Here is a 22,895-nt window from a genome sequence, read left to right on the forward strand (position 1 = left end):
TTCGTCTATGTGGGTCGCATCCTTAACATTTCTTCAGAATGAACCAACTAGGCCAACAACACGTTTGAATATGATTCAACTGCATTGTAGGGGTGTGCAAATATCAATATTTCCTAATACGAATCGAATAGAATATTTTTGTTCGAATATCGAACTGAATAATGAATATCGAAATACAAACGCCTCTCAAGTAACAATAGTTTATTCACCATGTAGTTATCTAAAAAATAAACACCAGGCACTAGGTTAACACAACATACACTACTATTTGGAACACATTGTTCATGCTAGCACAATGCAAAAGAACATCACAGCCCAATGCAAGTAATGAGAAACTGCTATGAAGGAATATTAGTTGCTCCACTTGGTCAGGCAGCAGATGCTCCCTCCGAACAGAGACTACCTCCCCAGCCACTGAAAAGAAACGCTCGCTTGGAACAGTTGTGGCTGATATTGGTAGGTACTTGGTGTAAAGCTTTGCCAGATTGGGGTATATGAAGTAACCAATGGTCCCCCCAGACACATGGGTCAGTCTCTTCCTTCAGTAGAGCTTCTTCAGAGTATGCACTAGTTTCCCATTCTGAAGTAGACAATGGTGCACTTGCTAAGGGACTGCCGGCGAGATTGTCAAAAGCACTCCAAACATCGAAGGATGGCTGCACTCTCTGTTGTGGCAGCCAATCCAGGAGCAGAGGGAAGTTGCCGCCTTCCATTATACTGCACATTTCCAACCCCCGTGCTCCAGAGCGGAAGGTCCGTCTCACTAATTGGGATACATTTAGAAAACAGCGCACTCAGACTGACAACAATGGGAGACCTTTAAATGAATGGCTACAGTGCCTGCAAACTGACCTTGATAAAGCGACCAAGAGGATAAGCCCTACAACTGCAATTCCAGATGTCGACCGGCACCTTCTACACCTGTGGGAAGCACGCAGAAGCCTGATAAAACGCTGGCGTAGGCAGAGACACAATCGCAAGCTTAAACTTCGCATTGCTCAACTCGCGTTGCAAGCCTAACAATATGCCACAGAGCTCACGAGGAACAATTGGCACAACTTTTGTAAGTCACTTAATGGAACACTAAGCAATGCGCACACGTGGGCCATACTAAGAGCCCTTGTTGACCCGAAAAGTACCAGGTCCTACACGAGCAGTACCATCCAAACACTTCTTTGCAAGCAGGATGGGGACGACAACAGCATCTTGCAGACGCTTCAAGGAAAGTACATCGCTGCAGGCCTTCAGCCAAAATATAAAAAATACCCATATACAGAGTCAACACCACTGGATGCTGATATGGCTGTGCACGAAGTTCGAGCTGCCCTTCTGAATATCAACCGCAACCCAGCGCCAGGGAAAGACAACATCCAATACTCTCTCATACGAAACCTCAACGACGAAGATCTAGAATAGCTCACGGATTTTTAGAACACTCACTGAAAATCCGGAACGTTACCCCAGGAATGGAGACATGCCGAAATAACACTAATTCCTAAGTCCGGCAAACCCCTAGAGCTTGGAAACCTGCGACCAATCTCGTTGATGTCTTGCTTCGGTAAATTAGTGGAGCATGTCATCCTCCAAAGACTGCAACCATATCTTGAGGCCCAGGGATTTTTTCCGGACACACTGTTTGGGTACCGGGCCCATCTTTCAACGCAAGACGTACTTCTCCAACTAAAAGAGGCAGTAATGGACAGGCTCAGTTCTATGCAAACTAGAGCTCTGCTTGCCTTGGATATCCGCGGTGCTTTTGACAACATCTCGCATGACCCAATACTGGAGAATCTCGCGTCAACACGCTGCGGACGACGAGTTTACGACTATGTGAAAGCATTCCTAACAAACAGGACGGCAACCATAGGATTAGGCTCTCTTGGCAGTGGTATCATTAAGCTCGCGGGTAAAGGCACGCCACAAGGATCGCTGTTATCCCCGACACTCTTCAACATCGCCATGGCTAAGTTACTGCCTCTACTCGCCACCATTCCAAGTCTGCGACATGCTTTATACGCGGACGACGTCACCATATGGGTGACCAAAGACTCAGACGGACAAATACAAGATGCCCTCCAAGAAGCAGTAAATACAGTTCAAGCATACGCACGAGCAGGTGGTCTAACGTGCTCTGCAAATAAGTCGGAACTTCTACTCAATCGTCGTCCCCAGCGAAAGCCCGACAACAGCCCTCAAATCACAGTCACCTTAGAGGAGCATGTAATTTCCTGCGTACAGAAACTCCGCGTCCTTGGCCTTCATATACAAGCTGATCTCAAGGCAACGCACACAATGAAAATATTAGAAAAGCAAGTTTCTCAAATCACGCATATGATCCGCCGCATCACCAACCGAAGGCATGGATTTCAGGAACAAGACATTCTACATATAGTTAATGCCTGCATAGTAAGTCGCATCACCTACCCCGTGCCTTATCTAACCCTAACGCTTGCACAAGAGAGAAGACTGGACATTCTCCTCCGTAGAGCCGTCAAGGCGGCGCTTGGACTACCTACGCACGCATCCACCAACCGTCTCCTAGCCATGGGTGTACACAACAACCTGAGGGAACTAACCGAGGCACAACGTAATAGTCAGCTACGAAGACTCCGCAGCACCCAAGTGGGAGAGCAACTACTCGTCAGGCTAGGGTACCCTCCGAATCGATGTGGATACAGCACACCAGGGAAACAGCTACCCACTGACTTCCGAGCAAGAATTACAGTCGCGCCACTTCCACGCAAAAATGCACCCTGAGCGCAATGCTCAGTGCCGGTGGGCAAGGATAAAAAACCTCATGCGCCTCATCAATCAGTCTCCTCCAAACACTCTCTTATACTGCGATGCCGCTGACACCATCCCGCAGTTTTACAGTTGGAGCAGTGGTGAACAATGATCACGACGTAGACGCCTTAATCAGCGTACCTACGAAGAACATATCTGAAGGCGAAGAGTGTGCCGTCGCTCTGGCAATTTCCCACGCTGCCATAAACCTTCCTCACGCAGATGTTATTCCAATCTTTACAGACTCAATGAATACCTGCCGTGCCTTCACACGGGATATTGTCTCACAGCACACACACCGAATTTTGAACACCACATTCCACACGCCACACAAGTTCCGACTTTTCTGGACCCCTGGGAACGCCTCTCTCCCCGGTCATGACTGCGCTCATGCAGCTACCCAAGCACTCACTAACCGGGATCCGGAGGAAGAGCTGTCCAACCTAGATGAGGAGGACACAAAGACGGAACTTCTAGGATATCGAGACACTCTCGATTACTATAGACCAGAACGCATTCGGTACCCTCCACCACACCACACGCTCACACGAGAAGATGCAACTGCGGTGCGTCAACTGCAGGCGAACACGTTTCCGAACCTCTATTTCCTCCACATCCTCCATCCCACTTCTTACCCTGACAAATGCCCTGGCTGTGGAGCGGTACTGACGTTATTTTATGTAACGCTGGAATGTCAGCGTCCGCAAGCCAGGCGCTCTGCCAACTCCTCTCCTATTCCTACCCTACAAGACTGGAAGGCCATGCTGCGTGATGAAAGCCCGAATGGCCAGCGGGCGCTAATTCAGCGGGCGCGGGACGCAGCAGCGGCTGTTGGAGCTCTGGACTGAGAGCCCCACACGACATTTTTCTATGCTTGAAATAAAAAGTTTCTCTCTCTCTCTCTCTCTGTTGTGGCTCTTCCAGTTTTGCTTCTTGCTGCGTGACTTCCACAGCAGAACATAGGGCAATATCTTGAAGCACCAGATCTTTCAACCACATCACCTTTTGCTTGTTGTTTTTGAACACCATAGACTTGAAGCATCGGTTCAAAAACATGGCCAGGCATGCTTCTTTGTCCTTGGCATACGAGGAGAATCTAGTGTTGATAGACCTTGCTAGTTCCTTATTAAAACCTGTCATGCTGCTAAAGTTTCTGAGGCAACTTAGCATGCCTATAATAATTGGTATCTGAGTGGAAAGTGATGGGTATGTTTTTGCCCTAGTTATCACAGTTGCGTCACATATGGGCTCCAGTGCTTCCACATATTCAAGTGCCTCTTTCTACTATGCTGAACATAGACCATCAATGCTGCTACTTAAGATTGCCAGCACAACAGAGACAGCCTCCTTCAAGTCCGAAAGATGATACAGCATTAGGTATTGGCTGTTCCACCATGTATCTACATCTTGCACCAAGCGAAGTGGATCTGTGCCCATTTTGTTCTGGCCCTCATCTAATCTATTTTGCGCAGATGAGCTGTGCTTATGGTGCCCCACTATGCGCCTTGCTTTCTTTCACAGAGTGTCAATTGACAGCGTGCTGGAGATCGCATCGTGAATAGCTAGCTGCAGGTTGTGGGCAAAGCACGAATGCTCAGTCTACCAAAGCATTCTGACAGCGGCACTGATGTTACGTCTGTTACCTGTAACGATGTGTTTGACGCAAGCATCCGGAATTTCCCATTCTGCGCACATCTCGACAAGCATTTGCACGATGTTTTCGGTGGAATGGCTAACAGCTATGAGGCGAGTGTTAAAGCATGAACCCCTTCATCCTAAAACTTGGAGTGAGAAGCTGGCAAGTGAAGCTCACATAACTCTAGATGATCTCAATGGCAACTATAAGGTTGCAGATCAAATGCTACCATGGCAGCCACCTTGGCATTGAGTGCTTGAGTTTTAATTTCTAACAAAGGGTCAGTACAGTGCACAAAGTCAATTATCACTAACTGATCTTTCACTGGTGCACCTGCTGCAGTCACCTGGTACTCTTTCATCGCGGTTGGATGTTGTTTTAAATGGTTCACAAGCGAACTAGTCATACTCGCCGGCGTTTGAAGTATTGCGCCACATGTCTCGCACTGTACAGACAATGACGACGTCTTCACATAGTGCTTCCAGACAGCGCTTATTTATTTCCTTTCGTTTTGGCACCGTACCTCAAACATTTTTCCGTTTTGCAGGTGGTTCGTGATAATTTCTGCTGCTATCTGCCATGGCACGTATTAACGAAGTGAGTTTATCGCAGGTAGCAAAGACTCGCATCAAAACAACACCATGTGCACTGGCCACATGCTAACAGAACTGATAGCACTAAACAAACGAAGCATTGCACACTGCTGCTACTCATGTTCTCTGGTGGCCACCAAGAAAAAAATATATATATATATGAATATTATATATAAAATTCAAAGGTCAGCCTACGATTACCACTTCATATATTAAATACGTTTAGAATACTGTATAACTAATTCAACGCAAACAATGCGACATAACTAAGCAATAGAATTTCGAGTTTGGATTAGCCGGCACTAGCCACTCTAGAGTATGTTGACTTTGCAATCCCAAGTACAACTGTGCAACTGCTCACATGTGCCACTTCTATGAAATAGGAATTAAATCCGATGTCATGATAAAAATTACCTCTAGAACGGTGTTAGTCACTCTCTGTTATGTTTTCTGACTGCAGCGCGTGTCGTTTCGGCTTTGGCAAGGTCGTGGTCATGCAGTATAAAGTGATGTTATGATGAAAAAACGCACAATGCGACGGCGGTTCGGCGGTTAGGTTTCAATGCTCTAAGCTTGGTCCCGCAGAGTGAACATGTGGTAGAGCAGCCCATTACGGCCCCATTTGAAAAGCGTGCAATACAGTTATGCAAGTGCCAACACAGCTGCGAAAATGAAATGTATCGCAGGTTCAATAGCAATACGTCAGACATATTGGTGCACTTATCGCTGGCCAACATTATACCTCCGTGCACTTCTGATGCTTATTTCACCCCTCTCAGTGATGATTTTAGCTCTGAACTGAGTGGAAATGTCGAAGAAGAGTTATTTTTCACACGATAACCTGAACGAACATTGAATACATTGATCCGACTATCCACCTTTTTTTAATGCACTGTTTTCGAATCAAATACGAATAGTGCAAATGTGATATTTGGTGAATATTGGGAATTTAAAAAATTTTTTTCATGTAATGATCAAAGATTTATTTTCCATGTAATGATTTCCTTTAGGTCTGTGTCACGTTGAGAGAAAAAGGTGTGGTCATTATGCGAGTAAGTAAGGTATTTTGAAAAGGACTTTGGGCTTGTTTCATTGAGTTCACCTAGACACCCTGTTGCCACAAATACCAAACTACAGTAGACTCTAATTCAATCTAAGTAAATGAAAATCTAAAACGAACTGCTGCTTATATGGAACAGGTGCTTCTGACAAGACCGGTTTTGTTCTTGTATTTTGTACCCCTGTTAATCTCTCAGTAAGTAGAACTCCCGCTAAATGTAACATTTTACTGGTCCCTTCAGGCTCCCTTTAATGAGAGTCCACTGTACATGTTTTTCAAGTGCCACACACCTAGAGCATTGAGAGCCATGGCCACCCTATGTCTTTGGAAACCCATTTCCACAATTTGGCGCACAATTGGCAAAGATGCTGGAGCTGTTGCAGCAGGACCATGCAGAGTAGACAGCGAAGATCGCCGCGATGAGGAGCCCTTAGACTTTGGTCGGTGTGACCGTCCAGCAGCCTGTAGGCTAGCTGCCCCGTCATTGCCGAAGTGGTCAGCGACAGCCCCTTCCTCACTCACAGGGCTGTCTGCCACCGGCTCGTGCTCCACTGTTTCACCAGCGGCAGATTCCAGTTCAGCAAGCAGTTGAGTAGACCGCCTTTTTCGTGTTCCCTCGGCTATCAGAAATTGGACAAGAGCAATGGCTGCCGCCTGGGGAGAAAGAGGAAGACAAGTTCCAGGAAAAGCTTCCAAATCAGAACTACTAGCTTGGAAGAAGGACATTTTAAGGGTTCACTTCTTTGTTGATGCAACTATAATGAAAACCCATGGATAATAAAACAGAGGAAGATATCGACGACATTATTTGTACTGTTTGCACTGTACTGTATTAATTGCAATATAAAAAAAAGTAATACAGTGAACGAAAAGACAACTTGCCGTGGGTAGGGACAAAACCTTCACCCACCAGATAATATGACCGGAGCTCTACCAACTGAGCTACGGTGAAAGTCGTTCTCTTCCTCTTGTCCACATTTTATCAACTTTATCGGGTATTCATGGGCATGCATATCTGGATGTGTCAGTAAGGACTACTCTATACTATAAGCACGAAGGTCAGAAAGGCCTCCTGTAGTACATTCCAGTTCACCATCACAACAACTCTTTTGAGGATTCTCACAATGTTCTTTGCTGTGCCACCCACTGCCATGGCATTTCTTGCTCATGACCTTATCTTCTCTTAGAGCTGATTATCAATGGTTAAGGGAGACAATGATCACACACATGAGTTCCAAATGCTCAGTAGTCACATTCATGTCTGTTGATGATGCACTTTGCCTAATGTAGCAGTGGTACCTTCTTTTCTCACAATTTTCCGATCATCTCTGACATGCATCAACTTACCTCAAGCTCATGCCTCCCAAACACAGGCCTCAGAGGGGATGGTTGTGTTGCTGTGGCCATGACCTGCTCAATAAGGGTGATGGGAGAATGCATTTCAGCTGTAACATCATCTTCGACGTTAAGTGCCACTGGTGCTGCTGCTGCCTGGTCTTGGTGCTGAAGCTGCGGCGGCTGCTCTGTAGGCACATTTTGAAGCAAGACTTGCCTCAACACAAGTTGCTGTGTGGTCAGTACTTGGGTGGCACAGATCATGCCAAGCAACAGGTGCTGCTGAACAAGCAAGGGCACATTGACACCCGAAGCTGCAAGCAAAAACATGTATTTAGGAGTCTCAGTGTCACCAATATGGATTGCAATAACTAGCAATAACATAAAATGCATACCTGGCAAACATCTAGTGTGGTGTCTGCCAGCACAGGTATGTCATTTTTACACTGTGCAAAAAATATTCTTAAGAATAAAAGTGCACGTCATGAAGTTGAAGCTTCTTTGCATAACTTTTACTTGGAGCCTCCTTAAGACACCTTACAATTTTTTTAATAGCCACACATGGATATGTTACAGGAAAAGTAAACGATTGTAACTGCCATCTTAAAAATGTAATTGATTACAGTTACCAATTCCTAAGAAAGCAATTGAAGTATTGAATTGAATTTTATTGGTCACACTTTTTACAAAAAATTTGCATACACTGCGTGGACTCATAGCCATAGGCTAGTTTGGGTCTAAAAAAAATAGATTTTATAAAGGCACTTCGGAAAAGTGTAACTAAAAAAGTTATACAATATCAATAAAGAATTAACTAAAGTTTTTACAATCTAATGTAATAAAGAATCGGCAAAGAAACATTACAGTGCATGAAATAACCGCACTAAACCATTACAATGCACGAGAGAACGAAAACGGAATAAACACCTAGTTACATATTGAAATCAAGGCAGTCATCAGACTAATTATGACAGGACATTAATAAATCAGTACATTCTTTTAAATAGTGTTTTTCTAGTGCATTAGTGAAATTTGACCACATTTTTATTGCAAAAGGAATAACATTCCAGATTTTAATACCAACAAACTGTAAAAGCCGTTCACCATATACGTTGTTAGTTCGTAGAATATTCCATTTACCAAAGGTTAGTTGTCAAGTAGAACGACAAGGGGCGGAAAACATCGACACATGAAAAGGGTGGTTGTAATTAATAACTGTGTGTACGCATCTGGCTAGTTTTAATTTCCGTAGCTTGTCAAAGGGCAAAATAAGTAATCTGGAAAACAAAGGTTTGCTGGGGTCGTTATACTTGGAATGAGTAATGATTCTTACAGCCCGTTTTTTGAAGTCGTCTAACCGGGTCCAGGTAAGTTGTGTACGTGCCGCCCCAAGACTCAATGCAATATGAGATATGACAATGAATGAAAGCACAGTAAAGCATTCGTAGAGTAGTGCTATTAAAATATTGACGAGCCTGAGTAAGTGCATGACACCCTGAGGCTAATTTGGAACACACATTTTGAATCTGCATCTGTCAATGAAAGTTGTTATCTATAGTGACACCCAGATATTTAATTGTGGTTACTTGCTCGATCACGGAACCATCAATTTTTATGTATACGTCATTAGCATTAATGAATCTTAACCGAGAGCGAAATGTGATGCATTTAGTCTTATCGGTATTTATAGATAGTTTATTATTCGATAACCAATGAGCGACCTTTTCCAGTTCCATATTCAACTTTGATTCAAGATCAGTTAGATTTTTACCTGTTACTATGACACAAGTATCGTCAGCATACATCAGTATGTTAGAAAGCTGTAATATCTGCGGAAGGTCATTAATATACAAGGACAAGAGCAATGGTCCCTGCACCGAGCCCTGGGGAACACCAGTACTGAAGTGGCTCATAGAAGACATGAAATCGTTAATTAATACAACCTGTTGACGGTCTTACAGATAATCTGAAAGAAGTTGAAATATGGTCCCACGGAAACCATAATGTGGTAATTTACATAGCAGTATTCTGTGGTCTACGGTGTCAAAGGCTTTTTTGAGGTCCAGAAAGATAACTGCAACTAATTTATTTTCATTCAATGTAGTGTTTATTGCTTGAGTAAGGGTCATAAGGGCGGTGGAGGTAGAATAATTTGGTCTAAATCCGTGTTGCTGATGGGAGAGCAAGTTATATTTCGCAATGAATTTATAGAAACGATTGGCAAGAATTTTTTCGAAGATATTGTTAATTATACTCAAAACTGAGATTGGTCGGTAGTTTGACGGTTGAGAGTGATCGCCACTTTTATGTATCAAAATAACTTTTACAATTTTTAAACAAGAAGGGTACATGGCTGCTCTCACAGAATGGTTAAATAGTCGACATAAAACTGGTCCAAGGACGTCTAAATTTTCTTTGAGAAGCCTTACAGTTATCCCATCTAGGCCTGCCGATTTATTCATTGGCATTCCTGACAGAATTGACATGATTTCCTCAACGTCGATGTCATACATGACAAAAAGAATTGGGATTGGAATCTGCGAGACCATGTTCTTGGTTGGGTTCCTTGAATTTTTTTAGCTAGTGTTGGACCAATGGAGGCAAAATAAGTGTTAAACGATTCAATTGTATTAGAGTCGATGACATCAGGAAGCACCTTAGAAGCGGGAGGGTTTCCGACAACGTCATTTACAATTTGCCAAAGTTTTACCGAATTACCATTCGCCTGCTCTATTTGTCGTGCATAATAGTGCTTTTTACTCATCTTCATCAAGGCAACTGATTTATTATGCATTGTTTTAAACTGGCGCAAATAAAACTCATCATGCTTGCGCCATTTCTATTTGTCATGCCAGTAATCTTTGCTTCTTATGACTTCCAAGATTTCTTTATTCATCCAGGGACATATTGGCGTTTCCCATGAATGAACCGAAACTTTTCTGCTGCTTCCTTTGATCGCGTTTTTAAGAAGAGCAATCAAGTTTGAAAATTCGATATTAACCTCATCATGGTATATTTGATTAACGCTAGATCTAAGAAGAATATTTCTTAAAGCCAAGTAGTCTATTTTTGTTACAAACCTCGGCCCGTCACGTTTTTTATTCTTTAGGCAATCAACAGAGACAAATATTGGGAAATGATCTGTGATAGGCTTGTCATATTTTTCGGAATTTGTCAGTGCCTGATCGATCAATGTAGCAGACGTTGCTGTTATTCGAGTTGGTGTAGTGATGAGGTTGCGAAAGTGATACGATTTTAGCAAGTAGATGTAATCATCGTTCACTGGACTACAGCTATCAATGTTCATATCACCAACAATAACAGCAGATTGTTTGACATTGTTTGTTAGTTGACTCAGGATCATTTCAAGCGTTTCAAGAAAGGAGAGAAAACATGCGTTGGGGGGACGATAAACTACGCCCACTGTAACTGAAGATTCCAACCTGATGAATAGTGATTCAATGGTACGTGTGCTGCATGATAGTGAAGAAAGAATTGTATATGAATGCTCATTTTTTACAAAGAGAGCAACACCGCCCCTCGAGAATGAGAGTCACGTGGCTGCGATAGCATTGTGTAATCAAGAATAACAATGTTTTCATTCCTTTTAGCCAAGTTTCAGGGACAGCGATTACGTTAGGGCGTTGTGGCTGCTGGGCAATAAATGCGAGAAGCTGATTAAGATTTTTTCTTATGCTGCAAATGTTGCTGTGAAATATCGACATGCATCTGCGAGTGCAATTGTCTTGTTGATTTAGGCGAGACATTTTGTTTGAAACTGGGTACGTGCACTGGGTATAGGCACAAGAGAACCACTTATGCCACACTGCCAAGGTCGTCTTCGCATGTCACTTGAAACACACGCGAATTTTTATTTTTACGCATCAGGATCCTGCCGTCAACCACCCACACAAACTTCCAGTTTTTTTCTCGCTTTAGCTGTATTGCCTTCCCAAGCAGAACCTTGTACTCGGTGTACAGATGTTCGTTTACGAACACCGGCTCATTTCCCTCGAAACTAAGGGTCGATCTGTTCAGTCTGTGTTTTTTGGCTGCCTTCAAGATCCTGTCGCGTGTCGACCTAGACAAAAACTTCACCACCCCGTTTGGAGGGCCACTACCACGCATTCACCGGCGGGAGCAATTAAATGAAACAATTATGAAACACTTAATTGAAACACTTAAATCAAATGAAACACTTAAATAAAACCAATTACTCTTGAGTTACTTTCCTCCTGACTTTTATTAATAATGCATTCATACAGTAAGAATGAGTTGGTTGGGTTACTTCACCCAGTCCTCATTAGCGCTTCTTTACGAAAACAACGGGAGCCCAGTTTAGCAAGCCTGAACATGCATAACCGAAAGGCTGATACTCGCACTAATGCCAGTGTGCTACTGTCATGGTCCCATTCAAGTGCACCAAGATGTGCTTCCAGTTATGTCTTCTCATCAATAAAGGAATTGAGTATAAAATTACAATGAATGACAGTGAATTAAAGTGAGAATAATCATCTCAAAATAATTCTCCAAATACAAAAGTGGCAAAGATGTGATAGATTACAAGTCATTACTTGTAGTGCCTTACGTACAATTCTGGCCACTGTGGTTAGGAAAAGACAGTATTATTAGTACTTGCCGGTGCCTTCGCCAGTGTTGGGAAACTGGTGCAGGAGATCGGTGGTTAGCTTGGGCAAGACAGTGACAGCTCGACTGAGAAGAGTGGACCAAATGGACAACATGCCATCATTCAGAGGAAGCTTCTGCAGCTGGAACAGATTTTCTTCAGCCTGCAACGAGAACGAGATCGTTTGACAAACTGTGGTCAGACTTGCGCCCTGAATGCTCCATTACAAGCATTACACCACCTTTTTATGACACATGGAATGATGTTTACTGCCTCAGAAATTACCTTTTTCAGCATCTTTATATGGTAATGTTGATCCACCTTAATTAATTCAGAACACTGTTTTAATTATTTCAGAACAGCCATCTAAAACTCCGATGTCTGTTTTTGCTCCCGCCGGTGAACTGGCTTGGGTGGGTCAGGAAAAGCAAAATATGAGAGTAAATTATTTTTTAGTACAGTAGGCTAAGTATTAGGGGCGTGCAGATTATGCAAGGGCACAAATTATGCAAGTAGATACAGTATGACAGTTCTAGCCTTCCTTAAAGGTTTTTCAAAAATTTCACAGCAAAAGCGTAACCGAATTTCATAATTTGTGCAACCTGAGTCGCTATTTTGCAGGAATTCCTTTTGCGATACTAATGTTGCTTTGTGTTGTTTTCCATTTCACCAGTAGTTAGAGCTACGGACCACTACGTTATCAATGGGATGAAGGTGACACTGAGAGGCAGATAACAGGACTAGCACAGAATCGAGCAGAAGAGGGTATTAAAATTTAAAACACAATAGCAATTCTGGAAAGTCTTCTCCAACCAGACCGCTGGCTACACATCTGGCATTAAAGTCAACAGCCCACAACCTATTAAGAAGTAAAATTTGAGCTCATCAGATTAACTCACAGGAGCCAGTTGGTCGAGGGAGTGCTTGAAAAGGCTGTTGCGTGTGTGGCAGTGCACGAGTAGCTTGCCCCGCAGTGATATGCCAGCCACGGTTCCTTTGTCGTGTGGGTGCTCGATAAAGTTGACAGTGCCTCCAAGGCGTACACGATGATCCACCCCTCCAAGCACAGCCAGAGCAGCCAGGGAGTTTGACTTCTCCAAAAGAAGAGCATCTGCAGTCTAATGAAATGAAGGTGGCAAAGTTGAGTACAGAAAAAAGCGGGGCTTTACCAGTATACACTTGATTGGGTATACACTCAAACCATGAATAACGAACCCAGATATAACAAAATATTGGTTATAACAAAGTAAATGAAGAATACTCTTGCAATAGATACAGTGCTAGGAATATACATTTATAACGAATATTTGGATACAACAAAGAGATTTGCTTGTAATATGCAACTTTTTATAACAAGGTTTGAGTGTACTTCATTGCCAAACCCAGAATGCAGGCTTGTCTCACATGCTTCAACACTATAAAGCTGAAGCTTTAGTACAGCAACAAACTGATATTTAGCAACAGCCCAGAAATGTCTAGCTTATTTTTCTGCTACCATGAAATACAGAAAAACAGCCTGGAAGAGAATATTTATTAAGTAATTTCACTCCTGGGAGTAGCTGTGCGGCTATGATAAGTGCACTTTTGTGAATCTGCACCAAAAATATAAACAACACATTCAAACTCTTTTGGAAGGTTTGCATTAGATTTCTCTAATTTAATGTTCATATTTACACACAAAAACAAAGTAATGCCCCAAGGTATCCCACAGCTTCAGCTTCAGCCACAGCTTCAACAGGCGTTTCTAGTGCCACTATTTCAGCTTGCACACCACACCTCAGCATAATGAGAAGTTATACATAACCCGCTTTCCCTGAACTAATGAAAAACGTGGATCATGTACACAGCGTGAAATGCAAAGCCACATCCGTCCCAAAAATACTTCACTGTATCTGAAAAATTCGTTTTCAAGGTATGTCTCTAATGCTGTATTTATGACAAAGCTATTCTTCACATAATTTGTTATAAACAATAGTTCGTTATATCCATGTTTCTGATATCAAGCTTTGAGTGTATTCACGTAAATGTACCTCAGCAGCGGTGGGCGTGCCAACGGTTTCCACGAAAATGTTTTTCAATCCCAGCTGCAGGTGCTTGTTGATTGGCTCGTTCCAAGTCAGCACCGTGTGCAGCTCGCGTAGAAGCGAGATGCACTCCTCGGCGACTGTGCTCGTATGAGACGCTGTGAGTAGAACTCTGGCACGAGCACTCTTCTTGCCCTTCCACGAGAGATCTGGAAAACAGAGAGAAACTTGGGTTAATTCGCACAACTAGAGGCGTTCAAATTATTCGTGGCCACTGTGGCCAATAACAGCTATGCTAAATCAATGTGCTAATTCTGGACAAGACCAGTCTACACTTTATGTAAAAAAAACAATTAAATGATCAAATTGAGAGCCAATAAGAATGACTAATTATATTTGATATCAGTTCCAATATTCAATGTCCAATGCTAGAACATTCAGATAAAAGAGCGAGTGGAGGGGGTGGAAAAAGACCCAAAAAAGAGGTTGCGGCAATGTGCAAGAATGTTAGCATCAGTTCAAAAGCAACTGATAAAGCAGCTACTGAAAACAGAATCATCAAAGAAACAGGGTAAGTTAATTAATTAATCTATGTATAACAGATCAGTCTTGTTGTCTGTCAAGACAATCATATAGCCCACTTCTCTCTGCCTTTTTAAAAGTAGAGGAAGGAACACATGTACAGTTCTTAGAGATTCAAACCGGAAAATTTAGGGCTAAATTACACACAAAATTTTGTTTCCACTATCTTCAGTTGGGTACATATCAGCGCAATTTTGACTCGAACGTGTAGATTAGAGCAAATATTATCCTGAGAGATCCCTTTTGCCGCAACATGATGTGGTTATCTTGAGGAATCGCTCGTGCCAGTTGTTACACAAAATTTTTCATGTCTCATTTGAATTCGTGAGTACTATACCTCACCTCACGTTGATGACAACCGTTGATGACAACGTAAAACTGACCTGTTGCATGCAGTGTTGGATCATGACTGCAAGAGACCAAGACTTTGCCAAGAAGAGTAAACAGTGCTTGCACAAAGGAGAACCTCAGCTTGCTGTAGTCATCGGATGTCCATGAGAGGAGCAGTGTTCTTAGAACCCGAAGAGCTTGAATCTAGGACAGAAGACATCATAACACCACTATACTCACATATTCAGAAGCCTTCTGAATTTGTATGGAAATGTTAGAAAGTATATAAAAATGTCAGGATACAGCTTAGAAAGGAGGAATATGGGCAACGCAGATATTGTGACCTGTGCATCATGTCCCAGCAAATGTATCAGTATTTTATTGAGCTTTGCATTTTTTTTTTCAGTACACTTCATGTTGATATTAAATTTGTCACTGTACGACATTAGCACTCTCCAGAGTGTCTGAACCCTGTTAAAAAGAAATGAGTACAGTAAACACCCCCATTTCACATTAACTTCAGACCCGTCAGTGCAACAAAAAGATGCTATCTCCTTGCTTAATTTAAATACACTCATACTTCATTACAACAAAGTTGCACTTTGCAAGAAAATGAGTTGGTTATATCCAAATTTTGTTATAAAGGTTACTTCTAACACTATCTATAGCAAGACTATTTTTCATTGACTTCGTTATAACCAATATTTCGTTAACTCCATGTTCATTATATTGAGGGTTAAGTGCGTGCCCCCAGCTGCAACTCACTATTAATCAAGTTTATAAACTGTTTGAAATCTTAAGATGTTCGAACAATTGGAAACAGATACAGTGATGTTCAATGTGCAATTCATTCAACATAGAGGGTGTCCCACATAACTTGAGCCAAGAATTTGAAAGTGAAAGGCACTTAAGAGGCGAATTGAATCAAACGCATACTACTAAAACACTAGCCTGTCGGTACTCAGGCTATATTTTATTTCTCACTATACTAATTAATCATTCTTAATTACCTAATTTTAAATTATGGTATGGCCAGCCAAAATATGGACACCGAGATGTAGAGCAGAAACCCCCGACAAAACTGTTTCCTGTACAATATGTCTCGTGCTGTTGTTTTTCCCCATTGTAAAGAAAGCCCACGAAATATGAAAAGGAACCGTGTGATGGATCGCAAGCGCACTGCTATAGTGCTGCTATAGGCTTTCTTTACAATGCGTAAAAAATAACAGCACTAGACGTATCGTACAGGAAACAATTTAGTCCGTGGTTTATGAAAGTGCTCTACATCTCAGTGTTCATATTTTGCGTTTCCAGCCCATCATTAAAAATAGGTAATTAAGAATTATTAATTAGGTTGTATGGGGAGAAAAAATATAGCCTGAGTACCTACAGGCTAGCAGGCTAGTGCGAGTATTACGCGCTTGGTTCAATTCGCCACTGAAGTGTCTTTCATTTTCAAGTTCTTGGCTCAAGTTATGTGGGACACCCTGTATATATTCAATGCAATAGTTTCATGTACGTGCGGGAGAGGATTGGTAGTGCGAGAATGATGGCCAGTGCGTATGATCACATACAGTTACCATTCATTGGTGTGGACCTTTCCATTCATTTGGGCACCTTCATAGCGCTACCACTTGCCCTACAAGTGCATGTATAAAAATGCTGAAAAACTTCAGACCCTTCAAAATGTGCCGTTAAGACTGTGCCTGTTCAACTTCATGTTAGTTTCAGCAGCAATAAAATTAACGGAAATAGCTATGCTTTGTTTCAATATCTTGCCAGTGCCTTCATGAAAGTGAAGGAACCGAATGTAGCCTGGTTGATCCAGTGAAACTGCTGACTGTTCAAAGAAATATCAGATGGGTGAGTCAAGCTGCCGAGTTCTAACGTTTTCAATTTCTGGTCGTCACGCATGTTAAACACGTCCAGCGTTTGTTCTGTAAAGGAACTGACAACCAGCAAGAACATGTCACAAGGCAGTGGGGAAAGGGGAAGACTGGGTTACAGTAACAGAATGAGTAACTTGTCACCATATGAATAAAACTTGTGTTTTTATATTGAACTTGAAAATCCCGGAAAACTGGCATGTCACAGTGCCTGGCGGACAAGCCATAATACTGTGCAAATAAGTCAATCTAAGTGCTGTACGTACTTTAGCGTTGTTTAGCCGCACCACCATTTGTGCTCAAAACTACACTCTACACTCTATGCTATTAGGAATCCCTGCTTCATTCTATGCATAGTGTGAAGTAAAAGGAGTTGCTGCTAAGAAGTTGTGGTGGCTTTAATGGAACTAGTGGAACTGTGTTGAGTCGTGGCACGTGTGTCTACTATTTCAGGTTCCAGATTACTAGAGTAGACTCTATACAACCTGAAGGGACCGGGAAAATGTGTTTTATTTGGCAGGGGTTCCGGTTTACTGAGAGATGAACAGGGGAGCACAATACAAGTACGAAACCAATCATATCACAGGTAGTTATTTCATTTAGGCAGCAGTACTGTATTTGGTAGAGCTGCACAAATAGCAATATTTTAGGTGCAAAGAGAATTTGAATAATGAAGCTTGAGTACAAACTGAATAGAATATTTTTCTAATAGTTTTCCAATACATTGAATATAGCCAAGTGCACAAGGGGGGGCTGATGCCCCCCCCCCCTCATTCACCTAGGGAACAGTACGAAAGGGGGTGGGGGGGGCACAGCCTGTTTTATACCAAGAACTGTTTACTTCCAATGCTTATTTCATAAAAGCCAAAGATCAAAGACAGGCTGTTGCAAGAAGCATGTGAATGCTTCATTTCCCTTTCTTCTTAATCCATTGCGAAGAATGTTGTCCTTTGGACCCGACCAACAGGGAGGGAGAGGTTACTACGATGGGAAACCCTGAGCACACATATGCTTTGAGGCAATATTACAGAAAAAAATGTTCCAGAGTATTTTTAGGCATTTTCTAAATTATATTCGTGAACAAGCTCTGCTACGGTGTTACCAGGCACCGTCATTTTGGGCTTGTCGGAAAAAGCATTTTGCCGTCTTTAATTTGTCCACTTAAGCTCGGTTCTCCATTCAAAAAGAAGCAGAGAAGCATACAAAAAGCAAATATTTAAAGTTCATTTCGAGGCCTCTGGTCAGCTGTGTTCACGATGTTGCTGTAGCACGATTCGCCATTGGTCCGATGCGCATTCCGGGGGAGAGTCGTCTGGCGCTTGCGCATCGTGAGGTCGCGGCTATCAACAATCGCATTACTCTGTGACACATTTGTAGTTGTCTGTGTTCATAGGTCAACGATCACTTAGAATGTAACTATGCTTTAGTTTGGCAGCTGCAAGAGAAAATTCAGTGATAATTACGATAGCCCACTGCACTCATCGCAAACATCATAAACCCGCATCTCAAACCTATGGACTATTGACTCGTGGGACCCACAAATACAAGTTCACATTAACAGCTTTTACAACCTCGTGATGACGATCATCGCAGGATGAGTCTTTGTATTCACAATCTAGGATGATGTACTTTGAATTGTCTAGCACTGCAGCAATGCACACCAAAACCGAGCTTATGGCTCCGAGTCGTGCCTAACTTCACTCACAGTGCCAATATGAGATGAACCTGAACTTTGCGGGCAAGAACATCCCGCTAGCAAACATATGAAGGCAAAGAAGCTACAATGTACATCGTCGCAAGCAATGAATAACATCGCCTGCTGGCTTCTCAAAACCGTGAATAGGCACACTTTTCTGTCATTATAAACCCTTACGTTTATTTTCTGAAAGTCCGAATAATAAAATTTGATGTGAATCGAATTGAATAGCAAACACTATCAAAGAAAACTAAAATATTAAAATATTTGCGGACCCTTACTATTTGAGCTTTTGGGTCATTTCTTTCAAGTCTAAATTACTGGTTGGTGAGGAATGAAGATGAAGGAATGAATTTTAAAAAACTAACTTTTCTGACTGCAGTACCTGAGTAGGTAGCACCAATGAGGAGGCAAGTGGGAGTTCACTGAGTGGCCTACTGCAAGGTCCCGAGGCCACATTCAGAAGTAGTGCAACCCATGGTGGAGAGCTCAGAGCCTGGCACAAGGCTGGGGTGGCACAAACTCCACGCAAAAAACCTAGGGTGGCCCACTCGTGGTGCTGCTCCACAAGCATCCACAGGGGCGCAGTTGAAACCACTCCTGATGGGGAGGATGATGAGTATATCACACCTGCAACAGGAGCTATTGATCTTTTTAAAGCGCTTCTTATCAGCACCCTTAAGTACAACTAATCACTTTGACAGTGGGTTAGCATAACACAGAAGGATGACCTGCACTGTCACTCTGAATTATTTTGCAAATAATGATGCATCAATTTATTCTAATAACATCACATGCAGGGAAGTATGATACCCTAAACTAGTAGCTGGAAACTAGGGTCCTCAGACTATCACAGGGCTAATGCTCACTACATTTACAGCTGTGGGTAGTGGGTGCTAATGAATCAAGCATCACAAATTCATCACTGTCACTATTTACCGCCAATGTTATTAATAGGTGGGACACTTGCCTTGATTGCTGCCCTGACCTGAAGCAATGATGGATCTAAGAAGCCCAGACATGACTAAGGTGGCTTTAGGATGAACCGAGCTGGAGTGGATGCCCAAAGACACGCACAAAGCTCGCAGAAGCGTGTAGCAGCCCTGCTGCAGCAACACTGATGGGTGCTGTGCGGCTGGTACAGTGGTTGTTGCTGAAAGAACACCAATGAAAGAGGTCATGCAAGAAGATAGGGCAGTACTGCAGCTTGGTAGGAGGCGGTAAAAAATGCAAGTTTTCAATGTGCGACTAGAACACACCCTCTCAAAACAAAACCACAAACCTCCACTATATCAAGTGAATGGCTCCATGTGTTGGCAACCATAAAACTTGGGGTATTAAAAGTGCCCATTATTATATGGCATCAAGCTACTTTCTCTCAAATGGCTATTAGATCGCCAAGTAGACTAAATCGTTAGTTTATTAAACAAGGTGGTGATAGTGGTATCAACTAAATTTATGTGACTAAAAGTAACCTCTCGAGCACCTCAAGGTGGCGCCATGCCGGAGGCGACTCTTTCAGCCCAGGGGATGATAGGCAACTTTTTCTCCCGTCTGGGAGTTGTGATGGATTCACCCTATCTTAATTTTGAGGGCGCAGGTAGGAGCACTTTTGAGGGGGGGGGGGGAGAACCCCACAACCAAGTAACAACTAACCAAAACTTGATAGAAGACTTTAAGATGAAGTAAAGCCCAACATAGGCTATTCAACAAAGAATATTACTCTTAAATTAGCACAGAACCACAACTGTGGTAGCCCTTAGACATGATGACGTGCTCGAGTGTTTTTGCACACATGGTGACAGCAAGCTTCCTGGTGATTTGTGGTGTCTCTGTCAAGCACAGTATGCTTCTAATCTGCCCTGCCATGAAGCAGTGCCAGCAGAGCCCGAGTGAATGCTTTCACTTAGGCTTAGGCTTAAACGTTTTGTAGTTGCTGTTTTTTTAAACATAACACTGCAGTGTGTGTACAAGCAGCAGCGAAATATACAATTGTACTAAATTCAATTTGCAGGTTCTGTGGTGGTTGTGTGATCCAATATGTGTGAAAAGCAACACCATCTGGTGGGGCTGCAGGGAACCTAACTTCATGTCACATGACTCTCTCTTCACATTGGTGGAAGCGCACATGGCATAGCAGCGTGGGATGCACTAGAGATAGGACTATACAAAGGTAGGGGAACTGCCCAATGAGCTGATTTTTCTCAATTGTATACACAACAAATAAAACCGACAGACAGTTAAGCCAAGGAAAACATAGCAGACATTATTTGTGGTTCCTTCACTTTAGTGTAAAATAATTCTCAACTAAATTGAAAGCAATTGAAGTGGATGAAAAATTGCCCTTTCTGTCTGGGGGATCGAAACATACAACTCTCAAGTCCCACAACCCACGTTATGTTCCACCTTTTGAGCTAAAATAAAGCGTGCTCACTCATTCACTTTTTCGTAGTATGGGAAATGGGACTAGGAACATTTACGTGGTAAGACATACAATGGTGGTAACAAAATGTTACCACAATGATATACCGTATTGCAGAAAAGTTCACAAACTACTAATGTAATGAATCACAGACAAGTAGTTTCAAGGAGAAACGTACCATCCTCATCTTCCGAATCAGAACTTGATTCTACTTCAGGCTGCGGAGGAAGTTCAGCCAACTTGAGGTCGTATTTTCCTTCCTTGCCCATACGATAGGAATTGGTGGAGCCATTGTCCCACTGCACTCGAATCCAGCCATCTTCACCAAGCTCACCGATCACACGACCTTCTCCAGGAGGAGGACCATCCTGAAGGAGCAAAAGAGGTGCCTTAGCAACAGTTGCACTGCAAACTAAACTATAGCGAGCAGTGTAAGTGGGAACACACAAGAGCATTGCAAACAGCCTCAAATTACAATCCGACCTATACTCAGATGGCACTGTAAAATAAGATGGAAAGAGTGACGCCAACAGTGGTCACTCGCATCTACTTGTACAACACATGGAATGCAATAATAATAAAAATAATAATAATAATAACAAGGATGATGTTGATGACAACGGCGAAATCTGTGGCCTTATGCGCAAAAATCATGGTATGATTACAAGGAACATTGTCGAAAAAGCTCCGGAAATTTTGACTATCTAGCGTTTTATGGCATGCACTGACATCACACAGTACTTGGACCTTTATCTTTTTGCTGGTATGCGACCACCATGGCCGGGACTGAAAGCACGACCTTCGGGTTAGAAGCCGACACCAAAACACGTAAAACATACTATGAAACAGATAAGAGGTCGTTGTAGCACGTGTTATACCACTCACATGCAGAAAAGAGCAGTTATGCTTTTTTGTTCCTATTTTGCCATAATTTGATGTGCGTAACACACACACAAGCAAATGAAAAAGCAGTATTTATGCAGAGCTACATATCCACCTTATCACTGTTAGCAGCTAGTGACACGCGATCAGCTGCCATTTTGTATTGGCACTACCGAGGAGGAAGTGAAATTATCTAATGAAACCGCAGCGCTTTTTCACTTTGTTTCCGACACCAGACTTCCCGAACTGCATCGTGTCAGGCTTAAGGCTATTAGGTACACGCTTGCATGTTCTCTCTTTTATTTTTTACAATAGTACCTGTCCCCCCCCGTCCCTCCATACGCACTCAAATCCCAAAACTTTAACATAAGTATAACAGAAATATAACTGACAACAAACCTTATTTACAATTGCTTTCAAGGTTTGTTATCTGCTCGTGGTATGTATAGCTATCTGCTACGTGCTTTATTATTATTATTATTATTATTATTATTATTATTATATTTCAGGAGAGCAATTGAAAGAATGCAGTAATATGCACTAAGCTTAACTGCCATTTCATTTCCGCTAGAAAAACTGATGTGCTTGTGCAGCTATTGAGCAACTTGTGAGTGTGAAACTGCTGCAAGCTGACATTGACAGCTGTTTAATAGCCACTGTCACTAGCAGCATGCAGTGTTCGCCTTTCGGCTAAAGCCGAAAGGAAGCCACTGCATGCTGCTACAAAACGTAGCCTTTAAGATCAACAATTGTGTTTTCTTGGTTTATTTGTACACTGGCATGATCTCCTGCCATAGCCAGTGCAACCGTGCAACCTTTCAGTGCTTGTGACCTCGTGAATATATTGTAAATATTACAGACAGCTGGAGTAAAAAAAAACTAATGGTGCGCTATAGGGCATCCAAATTTTCGTTCATGGGTTAACATTACTTCAATGAGGCAAGTTGCAGTGCAGCAAAGGTGTCCGGATAAACCGCCGTGCCCAAATTTTCAGTGCCTGAATAAACGATCAACAACTATATATATGCTGTGACATGC

The 22,895-nt window shown here is 42.4% G+C and overlaps 1 protein-coding gene across 5 annotated transcripts in view; it reads right to left on the reverse strand.

Annotated features, from left to right (window-relative positions):
• HERC2 (E3 ubiquitin-protein ligase HERC2) overlaps nucleotides 1-22,895 on the reverse strand; it is a 137,271-nt gene that overhangs the window by 43,989 nt on the left and 70,387 nt on the right. For all 5 annotated transcript variants that reach the window (XM_075877888.1, XM_075877908.1, XM_075877901.1 and 2 more), the window contains exons 34-42: nucleotides 21,154-21,343; nucleotides 19,524-19,706; nucleotides 18,939-19,183; nucleotides 15,025-15,175; nucleotides 14,066-14,268; nucleotides 12,935-13,153; nucleotides 12,048-12,198; nucleotides 7,421-7,722; nucleotides 6,364-6,727 (exon numbers count right to left, since the gene is read on the reverse strand). In XM_075877888.1, coding sequence (XP_075734003.1) covers nucleotides 6,364-6,727; nucleotides 7,421-7,722; nucleotides 12,048-12,198; nucleotides 12,935-13,153; nucleotides 14,066-14,268; nucleotides 15,025-15,175; nucleotides 18,939-19,183; nucleotides 19,524-19,706; nucleotides 21,154-21,343 — 2,008 coding nt within the window. The remainder of the gene's footprint in view (nucleotides 1-6,363; nucleotides 6,728-7,420; nucleotides 7,723-12,047; nucleotides 12,199-12,934; nucleotides 13,154-14,065; nucleotides 14,269-15,024; nucleotides 15,176-18,938; nucleotides 19,184-19,523; nucleotides 19,707-21,153; nucleotides 21,344-22,895) is intronic.

The sequence above is a fragment of the Rhipicephalus microplus genome, chromosome 2 (assembly GCF_043290135.1).
Source record: "Rhipicephalus microplus isolate Deutch F79 chromosome 2, USDA_Rmic, whole genome shotgun sequence".
Lineage (NCBI taxonomy): Eukaryota > Metazoa > Arthropoda > Arachnida > Ixodida > Ixodidae > Rhipicephalus > Rhipicephalus microplus.